General features: G+C 56.7%; 1 protein-coding gene across 1 annotated transcript in view; it reads left to right on the top strand.

Moving 5' to 3' along the window:
* The first annotated feature begins 1,088 nt into the window (after positions 1-1,088).
* marchf2 (membrane associated ring-CH-type finger 2) overlaps positions 1,089-12,073 on the top strand; it is a 13,698-nt gene continuing 2,713 nt past the window's right edge. The window contains exons 1-4 of the mRNA XM_062958903.1: positions 1,089-1,277; positions 10,235-10,475; positions 11,444-11,639; positions 11,768-11,977. Coding sequence (XP_062814973.1) covers positions 10,309-10,475; positions 11,444-11,639; positions 11,768-11,977 — 573 coding nt within the window. The 5' untranslated portion in view covers positions 1,089-1,277; positions 10,235-10,308. The remainder of the gene's footprint in view (positions 1,278-10,234; positions 10,476-11,443; positions 11,640-11,767; positions 11,978-12,073) is intronic.

The following is a 12,073-nucleotide window of genomic DNA, read 5'->3' as shown; positions in this document are numbered from 1 at the left end:
CTGGTCAATGGCAACATTCACACTCACCTCCAGCAGACAAGGGTTTATCATTTACATTATTATCATGTTTATGTTTTATTTATTATTGTTTACCTTACTATTTTGTTTAAGTTTTCTTTATTGTTTACCCTATTTTATTGTTTGTTTTATTTATTGTTTACATTACTATATTTAAGTTTTATTTACTTTTGTCTACCTTACTATATTATTTAAGTTTTATTTATTACTGTTTACCTTACTATATTGTTTACTTTTTATTTATTATTCTTTACCTTACTATATTGTATACATTTTATTTATTATTGTTTACCTTACTATATTGTTTAAGTTTTATTTATTTTTATCTACCTTACTATATTGTTTAAGTTTTCTTTATTATTGTTTACCCTACTATATTGTTTACATTTTATTTATTGTTTACCTTACTATTTTGTTTAGGTTTTATTTATTATTGTCTACCTTACTATATTGTTTAAGTTTTATTATTGTTTGCCTTACTATATTGTTTACATTTCATTTATTATTATTCACCTTACTATATTGTTTACATTTTATTTATTACTGTTCACCTTACTATATTGTATAAGTTTTATTTATTATTGTTTACCCTACTATATTGTTTACTTTTTATTTATTTTTGTCTACCTTACTATACTGTTTACGTTTTATTATGCGCGTTGTATTATCGACACTATTGGCATGACTTACATGATATTTACATTTTTTTAGTTATTATAATTATTCTATAATTATTATTTCCATTATTATATTATTATATTTATGCCATTGGGAAGCATACAAGAGGGGGATCCGGAAGTGTGGGTGAAATCTCTCTGCTTTACTCAATTGGAACTGATAGCAAAGGGGCGGGGCTTCCCGTCAGGCCACGCCCCGTCGCGGCTCATCTTTTCCCCCCTCCCCTTCGAAGCTTCTGATTGGCCGGCAGGTGGCGGCGACGGTGCGCATGCGTAGAGACTGTCTCGGTTCCCCTCAGAAAAAGGGGGCGGGACTTCTCTTCATTGGGAGCGAGGGATTGGTTCACGTCGGTGCCAAGCACCGTATCCTGGGATGTGATTGGGCGAGGCGACGGAAAAGGGGCGGGCCTCGCTGTGCCAGTCAGGTGAGGACGTTTGCGTACAGAAGCGGCCGCGGTGGCGGCGGCGGAGGAGGAGGCCTGCTTCTTCCCGGCCCGGCGGCGGAATGCGGCGGAACGGACCGCGGCGCTGAGGCCGAGGAAGAAGAAGAGGCGGCGGAGAGGGAGGAACCGAGGAAGGCAGGCAAGGCGGGGCTGCGGCGGAAGGGGCGGGGCCTGGCGTTTGAGTGGCAGGGTATCAGGGAGCGCGGGAGGCGGGGCTTAGCGTTTGAGTGACAGTGCCTTTCAGAAAGGGGGCAGGTCTGCCGGGAGAGGAGGGCGGGACCTGGGGTTTGAGTGACAGGACCTTCAGGAAGCGAGGAGGGGGCGGGACGTGGGGTTTGAGTGACAGGACCTTCAGGAAGCGAGGAGGGGGCAGGGCCTGGGGTTTGAGTGACAGGAGCTTCAGGAAGAGAGGAGGGGGCGGGGCCTGAGGTTTGAGTGACAGGAGCTTCAGGAAGAGAGGAGGGGGCGGGGCCTGGCGTTTGAGTGGCAGGGTATCAGGGAGCGCGGGAGGCGGGGCTTAGCGTTTGAGTGACAGTGCCTTTCAGAAAGGGGGCAGGTCTGCCGGGAGAGGAGGGCGGGACCTGGGGTTTGAGTGACAGGACCTTCAGGAAGAGAGGAGGGGGCGGGACGTGGGGTTTGAGTGACAGGACCTTCAGGAAGCGAGGAGGGGGCAGGGCCTGGGGTTTGAGTGACAGGAGCTTCAGGAAGAGAGGAGGGGGCGGGGCCTGAGATTTTAAGTGACAGGAGCTTCAGAAAGAGAGGAGGGGGCGGGGCCTGGGGTTTGAGTGACAGGAGCTTCAGGAAGAGAGGAGGGGGCAGGGCCTGGGGTTTGAGTGACAGGAGCTTCAGGAAGAGAGGAGGGGGCGGGGCCTGAGATTTTAAGTGACAGGAGCTTCAGAAAGAGAGGAGGGGGCGGGGCCTGGGGTTTGAGTGACAGGAGCTTCAGGAAGAGAGGAGGGGGCGGGGCCTGGGGTTTGAGTGACAGGAGCTTCAGGAAGAGAGGAGGGGGCGGGGCCTGGGGTTTGAGTGACAGGAGCTTCAGGAAGAGAGGAGGGGGCGGGGCCTGAGATTTTAAGTGACAGGAGCTTCAGGAAGAGAGGAGGGGGCGGGGCCTGGGGTTTGAGTGACAGGACCTTCAGGAAGAGAGGAGGGGGCGGGGCCTGGGGTTTGAGTGACAGGACCTTCAGGAAGAGAGGAGGGGGCAGGGCCTGGGGTTTGAGTGACAGGAGCTTCAGGAAGAGAGGAGGGGGCGGGGCCTGGGGTTTGAGTGACAAGAGCTTCAGGAAGAGAGGAGGGGGCGGGGCCTGGGGTTTGAGTGACAGGACCTTCAGGAAGAGAGGAGGGGGCGGGGCCTGAGATTTTAAGTGACAGGAGCTTCAGAAAGAGAGGAGGGGGCGGGGCCTGGGGTTTGAGTGACAAGAGCTTCAGGAAGAGAGGAGGGGGCGGGGCCTGGGGTTTGAGTGACAGGAGCTTCAGGAAGAGAGGAGGGGGCGGGGCCTGAGGTTTGAGTGACAGGAGCTTCAGGAAGAGAGGAGGGGGCGGGGCCTGGCGTTTGAGTGGCAGGGTATCAGGGAGCGCGGGAGGCGGGGCTTAGCGTTTGAGTGACAGTGCCTTTCAGAAAGGGGGCAGGTCTGCCGGGAGAGGAGGGCGGGACCTGGGGTTTGAGTGACAGGACCTTCAGGAAGAGAGGAGGGGGCAGGGCCTGGGGTTTGAGTGACAGGAGCTTCAGGAAGAGAGGAGGGGGCGGGGCCTGAGGTTTTAAGTGACAGGAGCTTCAGAAAGAGAGGAGGGGGCGGGGCCTGGGGTTTGAGTGACAGGACCTTCAGGAAGAGAGGAGGGGGCGGGGCCTGGGGTTTGAGTGACAGGACCTTCAGGAAGAGAGGAGGGGGCAGGGCCTGGGGTTTGAGTGACAGGAGCTTCAGGAAGAGAGGAGGGGGCGGGGCCTGGGGTTTGAGTGACAAGAGCTTCAGGAAGAGAGGAGGGGGCGGGGCCTGGGGTTTGAGTGACAGGACCTTCAGGAAGAGAGGAGGGGGCGGGGCCTGAGATTTTAAGTGACAGGAGCTTCAGAAAGAGAGGAGGGGGCGGGGCCTGGGGTTTGAGTGACAAGAGCTTCAGGAAGAGAGGAGGGGGCGGGGCCTGGGGTTTGAGTGACAGGAGCTTCAGGAAGAGAGGAGGGGGCGGGGCCTGAGGTTTGAGTGACAGGAGCTTCAGGAAGAGAGGAGGGGGCGGGGCCTGGCGTTTGAGTGGCAGGGTATCAGGGAGCGCGGGAGGCGGGGCTTAGCGTTTGAGTGACAGTGCCTTTCAGAAAGGGGGCAGGTCTGCCGGGAGAGGAGGGCGGGACCTGGGGTTTGAGTGACAGGACCTTCAGGAAGAGAGGAGGGGGCAGGGCCTGGGGTTTGAGTGACAGGAGCTTCAGGAAGAGAGGAGGGGGCAGGGCCTGGGGTTTGAGTGACAGGAGCTTCAGGAAGAGAGGAGGGGGCGGGGCCTGAGATTTTAAGTGACAGGAGCTTCAGAAAGAGAGGAGGGGGCGGGGCCTGGGGTTTGAGTGACAGGAGCTTCAGGAAGAGAGGAGGGGGCGGGGCCTGAGATTTTAAGTGACAGGAGCTTCAGGAAGAGAGGAGGGGGCGGGGCCTGGGGTTTGAGTGACAGGAGCTTCAGGAAGAGAGGAGGGGGCGGGGCCTGGTGTTTGAGTGACAGGAGCTTCAGGAAGAGAGGAGGGGGCGGGGCCTGGCGTTTGAGTGGCAGGGTATCAGGGAGCGCGGGAGGCGGGGCTTAGCGTTTGAGTGACAGTGCCTTTCAGAAAGGGGGCAGGTCTGCCGGGAGAGGAGGGCGGGACCTGGGGTTTGAGTGACAGGACCTTCAGGAAGAGAGGAGGGGGCAGGGCCTGGGGTTTGAGTGACAGGAGCTTCAGGAAGAGAGGAGGGGGCGGGGCCTGGGGTTTGAGTGACAGGAGCTTCAGAAAGAGAGGAGGGGGCGGGGCCTGGGGTTTGAGTGACAGGAGCTTCAGGAAGAGAGGAGGGGGCGGGGCCTGAGATTTTAAGTGACAGGAGCTTCAGGAAGAGAGGAGGGGGCGGGGCCTGGGGTTTGAGTGACAGGAGCTTCAGGAAGAGAGCAGGGGGCGGGGCCTGAGATTTTAAGTGACAGGAGCTTCAGGAAGAGAGGAGGGGGCGGGGCCTGGGGTTTGAGTGACAGGACCTTCAGGAAGAGAGGAGGGGGCGGGGCCTGGGGTTTGAGTGACAGGACCTTCAGGAAGCGAGGAGGGGGCAGGGCCTGGGGTTTGAGTGACAGGAGCTTCAGGAAGAGAGGAGGGGGCGGGGCCTGAGATTTTAAGTGACAGGAGCTTCAGAAAGAGAGGAGGGGGCGGGGCCTGGGGTTTGAGTGACAGGAGCTTCAGGAAGAGAGGAGGGGGCGGGGCCTGAGATTTTAAGTGACAGGAGCTTCAGGAAGAGAGGAGGGGGCGGGGCCTGGGGTTTGAGTGACAGGAGCTTCAGGAAGAGAGGAGGGGGCGGGGCCTGGGGTTTGAGTGACAGGAGCTTCAGGAAGAGAGGAGGGGGCGGGGCCTGAGATTTTAAGTGACAGGAGCTTCAGGAAGAGAGGAGGGGGCGGGGCCTGGGGTTTGAGTGACAGGAGCTTCAGGAAGAGAGGAGGGGGCGGGGCCTGGGGTTTGAGTGACAAGAGCTTCAGGAAGAGAGGAGGGGGCGGGGCCTGGTGTTTGAGTGACAGGAGCTTCAGGAAGAGAGGAGGGGGCGGGGCCTGGGGTTTGAGTGACAGGAGCTTCAGGAAGAGAGGAGGGGGCGGGGCCTGGGGTTTGAGTGACAGGAGCTTCAGAAAGAGAGGAGGGGGCGGGGCCTGGGGTTTGAGTGACAAGAGCTTCAGGAAGAGAGGAGGGGGCGGGGCCTGGTGTTTGAGTGACAGGAGCTTCAGGAAGAGAGGAGGGGGCGGGGCCTGGGGTTTGAGTGACAGGAGCTTCAGGAAGAGAGGAGGGGGCGGGGCCTGGGGTTTGAGTGACAGGAGCTTCAGGAAGAGAGGAGGGGGCGGGGCCTGAGATTTTAAGTGACAGGAGCTTCAGAAAGAGAGGAGGGGGCGGGGCCTGGGGTTTGAGTGACAGGAGCTTCAGGAAGAGAGGAGGGGGCGGGGCCTGGGGTTTGAGTGACAGGAGCTTCAGGAAGAGAGGAGGGGGCGGGGCCTGGGGTTTGAGTGACAGGAGCTTCAGGAAGAGAGGAGGGGGCGGGGCCTGAGATTTTAAGTGACAGGAGCTTCAGGAAGAGAGGAGGGGGCGGGGCCTGGGGTTTGAGTGACAGGACCTTCAGGAAGAGAGGAGGGGGCGGGGCCTGGGGTTTGAGTGACAGGACCTTCAGGAAGAGAGGAGGGGGCAGGGCCTGGGGTTTGAGTGACAGGAGCTTCAGGAAGAGAGGAGGGGGCGGGGCCTGGGGTTTGAGTGACAAGAGCTTCAGGAAGAGAGGAGGGGGCGGGGCCTGGGGTTTGAGTGACAGGACCTTCAGGAAGAGAGGAGGGGGCGGGGCCTGAGATTTTAAGTGACAGGAGCTTCAGAAAGAGAGGAGGGGGCGGGGCCTGGGGTTTGAGTGACAAGAGCTTCAGGAAGAGAGGAGGGGGCGGGGCCTGGGGTTTGAGTGACAGGAGCTTCAGGAAGAGAGGAGGGGGCGGGGCCTGAGGTTTGAGTGACAGGAGCTTCAGGAAGAGAGGAGGGGGCGGGGCCTGGCGTTTGAGTGGCAGGGTATCAGGGAGCGCGGGAGGCGGGGCTTAGCGTTTGAGTGACAGTGCCTTTCAGAAAGGGGGCAGGTCTGCCGGGAGAGGAGGGCGGGACCTGGGGTTTGAGTGACAGGACCTTCAGGAAGAGAGGAGGGGGCAGGGCCTGGGGTTTGAGTGACAGGAGCTTCAGGAAGAGAGGAGGGGGCGGGGCCTGAGATTTTAAGTGACAGGAGCTTCAGAAAGAGAGGAGGGGGCGGGGCCTGGGGTTTGAGTGACAGGAGCTTCAGGAAGCGAGGAGGGGGCGGGGCCTGAGATTTTAAGTGACAGGAGCTTCAGGAAGAGAGGAGGGGGCGGGGCCTGGGGTTTGAGTGACAGGAGCTTCAGGAAGAGAGGAGGGGGCGGGGCCTGGTGTTTGAGTGACAGGAGCTTCAGGAAGAGAGGAGGGGGCGGGGCCTGGCGTTTGAGTGGCAGGGTATCAGGGAGCGCGGGAGGCGGGGCTTAGCGTTTGAGTGACAGTGCCTTTCAGAAAGGGGGCAGGTCTGCCGGGAGAGGAGGGCGGGACCTGGGGTTTGAGTGACAGGACCTTCAGGAAGAGAGGAGGGGGCAGGGCCTGGGGTTTGAGTGACAGGAGCTTCAGGAAGAGAGGAGGGGGCGGGGCCTGAGGTTTTAAGTGACAGGAGCTTCAGAAAGAGAGGAGGGGGCGGGGCCTGGGGTTTGAGTGACAGGAGCTTCAGGAAGAGAGGAGGGGGCGGGGCCTGAGATTTTAAGTGACAGGAGCTTCAGGAAGAGAGGAGGGGGCGGGGCCTGGGGTTTGAGTGACAGGAGCTTCAGGAAGAGAGGAGGGGGCGGGGCCTGAGGTTTTAAGTGACAGGAGCTTCAGGAAGAGAGGAGGGGGCGGGGCCTGGGGTTTGAGTGACAGGAGCTTCAGAAAGAGAGGAGGGGGCGGGGCCTGGGGTTTGAGTGACAGGAGCTTCAGGAAGAGAGGAGGGGGCGGGGCCTGAGATTTTAAGTGACAGGAGCTTCAGGAAGAGAGGAGGGGGCGGGGCCTGGGGTTTGAGTGACAGGAGCTTCAGGAAGAGAGCAGGGGGCGGGGCCTGAGATTTTAAGTGACAGGAGCTTCAGGAAGAGAGGAGGGGGCGGGGCCTGGGGTTTGAGTGACAGGACCTTCAGGAAGAGAGGAGGGGGCAGGGCCTGGGGTTTGAGTGACAGGACCTTCAGGAAGAGAGGAGGGGGCAGGGCCTGGGGTTTGAGTGACAGGACCTTCAGGAAGAGAGGAGGGGGCAGGGCCTGGGGTTTGAGTGACAGGACCTTCAGGAAGAGAGGAGGGGGCGGGGCCTGGGGTTTGAGTGACAGGACCTTCAGGAAGAGAGGAGGGGGCGGGGCCTGGGGTTTGAGTGACAGGACCTTCAGGAAGCGAGGAGGGGGCAGGGCCTGGGGTTTGAGTGACAGGAGCTTCAGGAAGAGAGGAGGGGGCGGGGCCTGAGATTTTAAGTGACAGGAGCTTCAGAAAGAGAGGAGGGGGCGGGGCCTGGGGTTTGAGTGACAGGAGCTTCAGGAAGAGAGGAGGGGGCGGGGCCTGAGATTTTAAGTGACAGGAGCTTCAGGAAGAGAGGAGGGGGCGGGGCCTGGGGTTTGAGTGACAGGAGCTTCAGGAAGAGAGGAGGGGGCGGGGCCTGGGGTTTGAGTGACAGGAGCTTCAGGAAGAGAGGAGGGGGCGGGGCCTGAGATTTTAAGTGACAGGAGCTTCAGGAAGAGAGGAGGGGGCGGGGCCTGGGGTTTGAGTGACAGGAGCTTCAGGAAGAGAGGAGGGGGCGGGGCCTGGGGTTTGAGTGACAGGAGCTTCAGGAAGAGAGGAGGGGGCGGGGCCTGGGGTTTGAGTGACAGGAGCTTCAGGAAGAGAGGAGGGGGCGGGGCCTGGGGTTTGAGTGACAGGAGCTTCAGGAAGAGAGGAGGGGGCGGGGCCTGGGGTTTGAGTGACAGGAGCTTCAGGAAGAGAGGAGGGGGCGGGGCCTGGGGTTTGAGTGACAGGAGCTTCAGGAAGAGAGGAGGGGGCGGGGCCTGAGATTTTAAGTGACAGGAGCTTCAGGAAGAGAGGAGGGGGCGGGGCCTGGGGTTTGAGTGACAGGAGCTTCAGGAAGAGAGGAGGGGGCGGGGCCTGGGGTTTGAGTGACAGGAGCTTCAGGAAGAGAGGAGGGGGCGGGGCCTGGGGTTTGAGTGACAAGAGCTTCAGGAAGAGAGGAGGGGGCGGGGCCTGGTGTTTGAGTGACAGGAGCTTCAGGAAGAGAGGAGGGGGCGGGGCCTGGGGTTTGAGTGACAGGAGCTTCAGGAAGAGAGGAGGGGGCGGGGCCTGGGGTTTGAGTGACAGGAGCTTCAGAAAGAGAGGAGGGGGCGGGGCCTGGGGTTTGAATGACAGGAGCTTCAGGAAGAGAGGAGGGGGCGGGGCCTGGGGTTTGAGTGACAGGAGCTTCAGGAAGAGAGGAGGGGGCGGGGCCTGGGGTTTGAGTGACAGGAGCTTCAGGAAGAGAGGAGGGGGCGGGGCCTGGGGTTTGAGTGACAGGAGCTTCAGGAAGAGAGGAGGGGGCAGGGCCTGGGGTTTGAGTGACAGGAGCTTCAGGAAGAGAGGAGGGGGCGGGGCCTGGGGTTTGAGTGACAGGAGCTTCAGGAAGAGAGGAGGGGGCGGGGCCTGGGGTTTGAGTGACAGGAGCTTCAGGAAGAGAGGAGGGGGCAGGGCCTGGGGTTTGAGTGACAGGAGCTTCAGGAAGAGAGGAGGGGGCGGGGCCTGGGGTTTGAGTGACAGGAGCTTCAGGAAGAGAGGAGGGGGCGGGGCCTGGGGTTTGAGTGACAAGAGCTTCAGGAAGAGAGGAGGGGGCGGGGCCTGGGGTTTGAGTGACAGGAGCTTCAGGAAGAGAGGAGGGGGCGGGGCCTGGGGTTTGAGTGACAAGAGCTTCAGGAAGAGAGGAGGGGGCGGGGCCTGGGGTTTGAGTGACAGGAGCTTCAGGAGGAGAGGAGGGGGCGGGGCCTGAGGTTTGAGTGACAGGAGCTTCAGGAAGAGAGGAGGGGGCGGGGCCTGGGGTTTGAGTGACAGGAGCTTCAGGAAGAGAGGAGGGGGCGGGGCCTGAGGTTTGAGTGACAAGAGCTTCAGGAAGAGAGGAGGGGGCGGGGCCTGGGGTTTGAGTGACAGGAGCTTCAGGAGGAGAGGAGGGGGCGGGGCCTGAGGTTTGAGTGACAAGAGCTTCAGGAAGAGAGGAGGGGGCGGGGCCTGGGGTTTGAGTGACAGGAGCTTCAGGAAGAGAGGAGGGGGCGGGGCCTGGGGTTTGAGTGACAAGAGCTTCAGGAAGAGAGGAGGGGGCGGGGCCTGGGGTTTGAGTGACAGGAGCTTCAGGAGGAGAGGAGGGGGCGGGGCCTGAGGTTTGAGTGACAGGAGCTTCAGGAAGAGAGGAGGGGGCGGGGCCTGGGGTTTGAGTGACAGGAGCTTCAGGAAGAGAGGAGGGGGCGGGGCCTGGGGTTTGAGTGACAGGAGCTTCAGGAAGAGAGGAGGGGGCGGGGCCTGGGGTTTGAGTGACAGGAGCTTCAGGAAGAGAGGAGGGGGCGGGGCCTGGGGTTTGAGTGACAAGAGCTTCAGGAAGAGAGGAGGGGGCGGGGCCTGGGGTTTGAGTGACAGGAGCTTCAGGAAGAGAGGAGGGGGCGGGGCCTGGGGTTTGAGTGACAAGAGCTTCAGGAAGAGAGGAGGGGGCGGGGCCTGGGGTTTGAGTGACAGGAGCTTCAGGAAGAGAGGAGGGGGCGGGGCCTGGGGTTTGAGTGACAAGAGCTTCAGGAAGAGAGGAGGGGGCGGGGCCTGGGGTTTGAGTGACAAGAGCTTCAGGAAGAGAGGAGGGGGCGGGGCCTGGGGTTTGAGTGACAGGAGCTTCAGGAGGAGAGGAGGGGGCGGGGCCTGAGGTTTGAGTGACAGGGGCTTCAGGAGGAGAGGAGGGGGCGGGGCCTGGGGCCATGTATTATTTTATATTATCATTTCATATTATTATCATTTTATATTTTTATATTATCATTTTATTATATTATCATTTCATATTATTATTATATTAACATTTTTTATTATTATCTCATCATTTTATATGATAATCATTATATTATCAATTATATTATTATATTATCACTTTATATTATTATGTGATGATTATATTATTATATCATCATTTTATATTATTATCATGATATTATCAATTATATTTTTATATTATCACTTTATATTATTATATGATGATTATGACTATTATTATTTATATTATTGTTATATTATCACTTTATATTATTATATGATGATTATGACTACTGTATTATATTATATTATATTATAATAATATTCTATGATGATCCCTCTCCTTCCAGGCCAGTGAGGAGGAGGATGATGGTGATGGTGGTGATGATGCTGCTTCCCCGCTGATGCCGGCCCCCCGGTTGCCATGACGACGGGCGACTGCTGCCCGCTGCCCGGCTCCCTTTGTGACTGTCCGGCCGGCAAGCGGGTGGAGGAGGGGGCGGAGCCGGACCGGCCGCAGTACGTGGCCCAGGTGACCGCCAAGGACGGGCGCCTCCTCTCCACCGTCATCAAGGCCCTCGGCCCACAGAGGTGGGTGGGACCTTGCCATCATTATTATTATTATTATTATTATTTTATTATGACACAGCAAACGAGATCTAGTTTGTAGTGCGGTTTTCTTGTACTGATTCTGCTCTAGTTTGTAGTGCGGTTTTCTTGTACTGATTCTGCTCTAGTTTGTAGTGCGGTTTTCTTGTACTGATTCTGCTCTAGTTTGTAGTGCGGTTTTCTTGTACTGGTTCTGCTCTAGTTTGTAGTGCGGTTTTCTTGTACTGATTCTGCTCTAGTTTGTAGTGCGGTTTTCTTGTACTGATTCTGCTCTAGTTTGTAGTGCGGTTTTCATGTATTGGTTCTGCTCTACTTTGTAGTGTGGTTTTCTTGTACTGGTTCTGCTCTACTTTGTAGTGCGGTTTTCTTGTACTGGTTCTGCTCTAGTTTGTAGTGCGGTTTTCTTGTACTGGTTCTGCTCTACTTTGTAGTGCGGTTTTCTTGTACTGGTTCTGCTCTAGTTTGTAGTGCGGTTTTCTTGTACTGATTCTGCTCTAGTTTGTAGTGCGGTTTTCTTGCACTGATTCTGCTCTAGTTTGTAGTGCGGTTTTCTTGTACTGGTTCTGCTCTAGTTTGTAGTGCGGTTTTCTTGTACTGGTTCTGCTCTAGTTTGTAGTGCGGTTTTCTTGTACTGATTCTGCTCTAGTTTGTAGTGCGGTTTTCTTGTACTGATTCTGCTCTAGTTTGTAGTGCGGTTTTCTTGTACTGATTTTTTGTCTGCTGTGCTTTGAGGAGTTTCTGATTTTTGACTTCAATCCAAGCAGGTTCTTCACTTTGCTTGACATATTCTGCCAGGGCATGTTCTTCTTCTTTGACTGCTTGTTTGACTTGCAAGAGTCTTATTATTATTATTATTATTATTATTATTATTATTATTATTGGCGGCTGGACTGGATGTCCTCTGGGGACCCCATGATTGTTGTTGTTATTATTATTGTTTGTGATTGCAGCGAGGGCCCCTTCTGCCGGATCTGCCACGAGGGCCCCAGCGGGGAGGGTCTGCTCTCGCCCTGCGACTGCACCGGCACCCTGGGCGCCGTCCACAAGAGCTGCCTCGAGAAGTGGCTCTCCTCCTCCAACACCAGCTACTGCGAGCTCTGCCACACACAGTTCGTGGTCCAGCGCCGACCACGGCCCCTCACCGAGGTAGGAGGGACTCATTTGTTCACTCACAGCAGACACCTTGCCCCTCTCCATGCTCACAGGAGACCAAAAGAGACAATTTAGCAGATTTTTTGGGGGGGGGGACTGACCCGGTTGTTTTCCGTCCGCAGTGGCTGCAGGAGCCGGGCCCGCGCAACGAGAAGCGGACGCTGTTCTGCGACATGGTGTGCTTCCTGTTCATCACGCCGCTGGCCGCCATCTCGGGCTGGCTCTGCCTCCGGGGGGCCCAGGACCACCTCCAGTTCAACAGCCGCCTCGAGGCCATCGGACTCATCGCCCTCACCATTGCACTTTTCACCATCTACGTCCTCTGGACGCTGGTGAGTCCCCATCATCATCACCATCATACTAATACTAATACTACTACTACTAATAATAATGTTATCCGCCACCTTGAGTCCTCTATGGGGGAAAAT

The sequence above is a fragment of the Anolis carolinensis genome, unplaced genomic scaffold (assembly GCF_035594765.1).
Source record: "Anolis carolinensis isolate JA03-04 unplaced genomic scaffold, rAnoCar3.1.pri scaffold_7, whole genome shotgun sequence".
NCBI classification, from domain to species: domain Eukaryota; kingdom Metazoa; phylum Chordata; class Lepidosauria; order Squamata; family Dactyloidae; genus Anolis; species Anolis carolinensis.
This window is presented reverse-complemented; position numbering and strand designations above follow the sequence as displayed.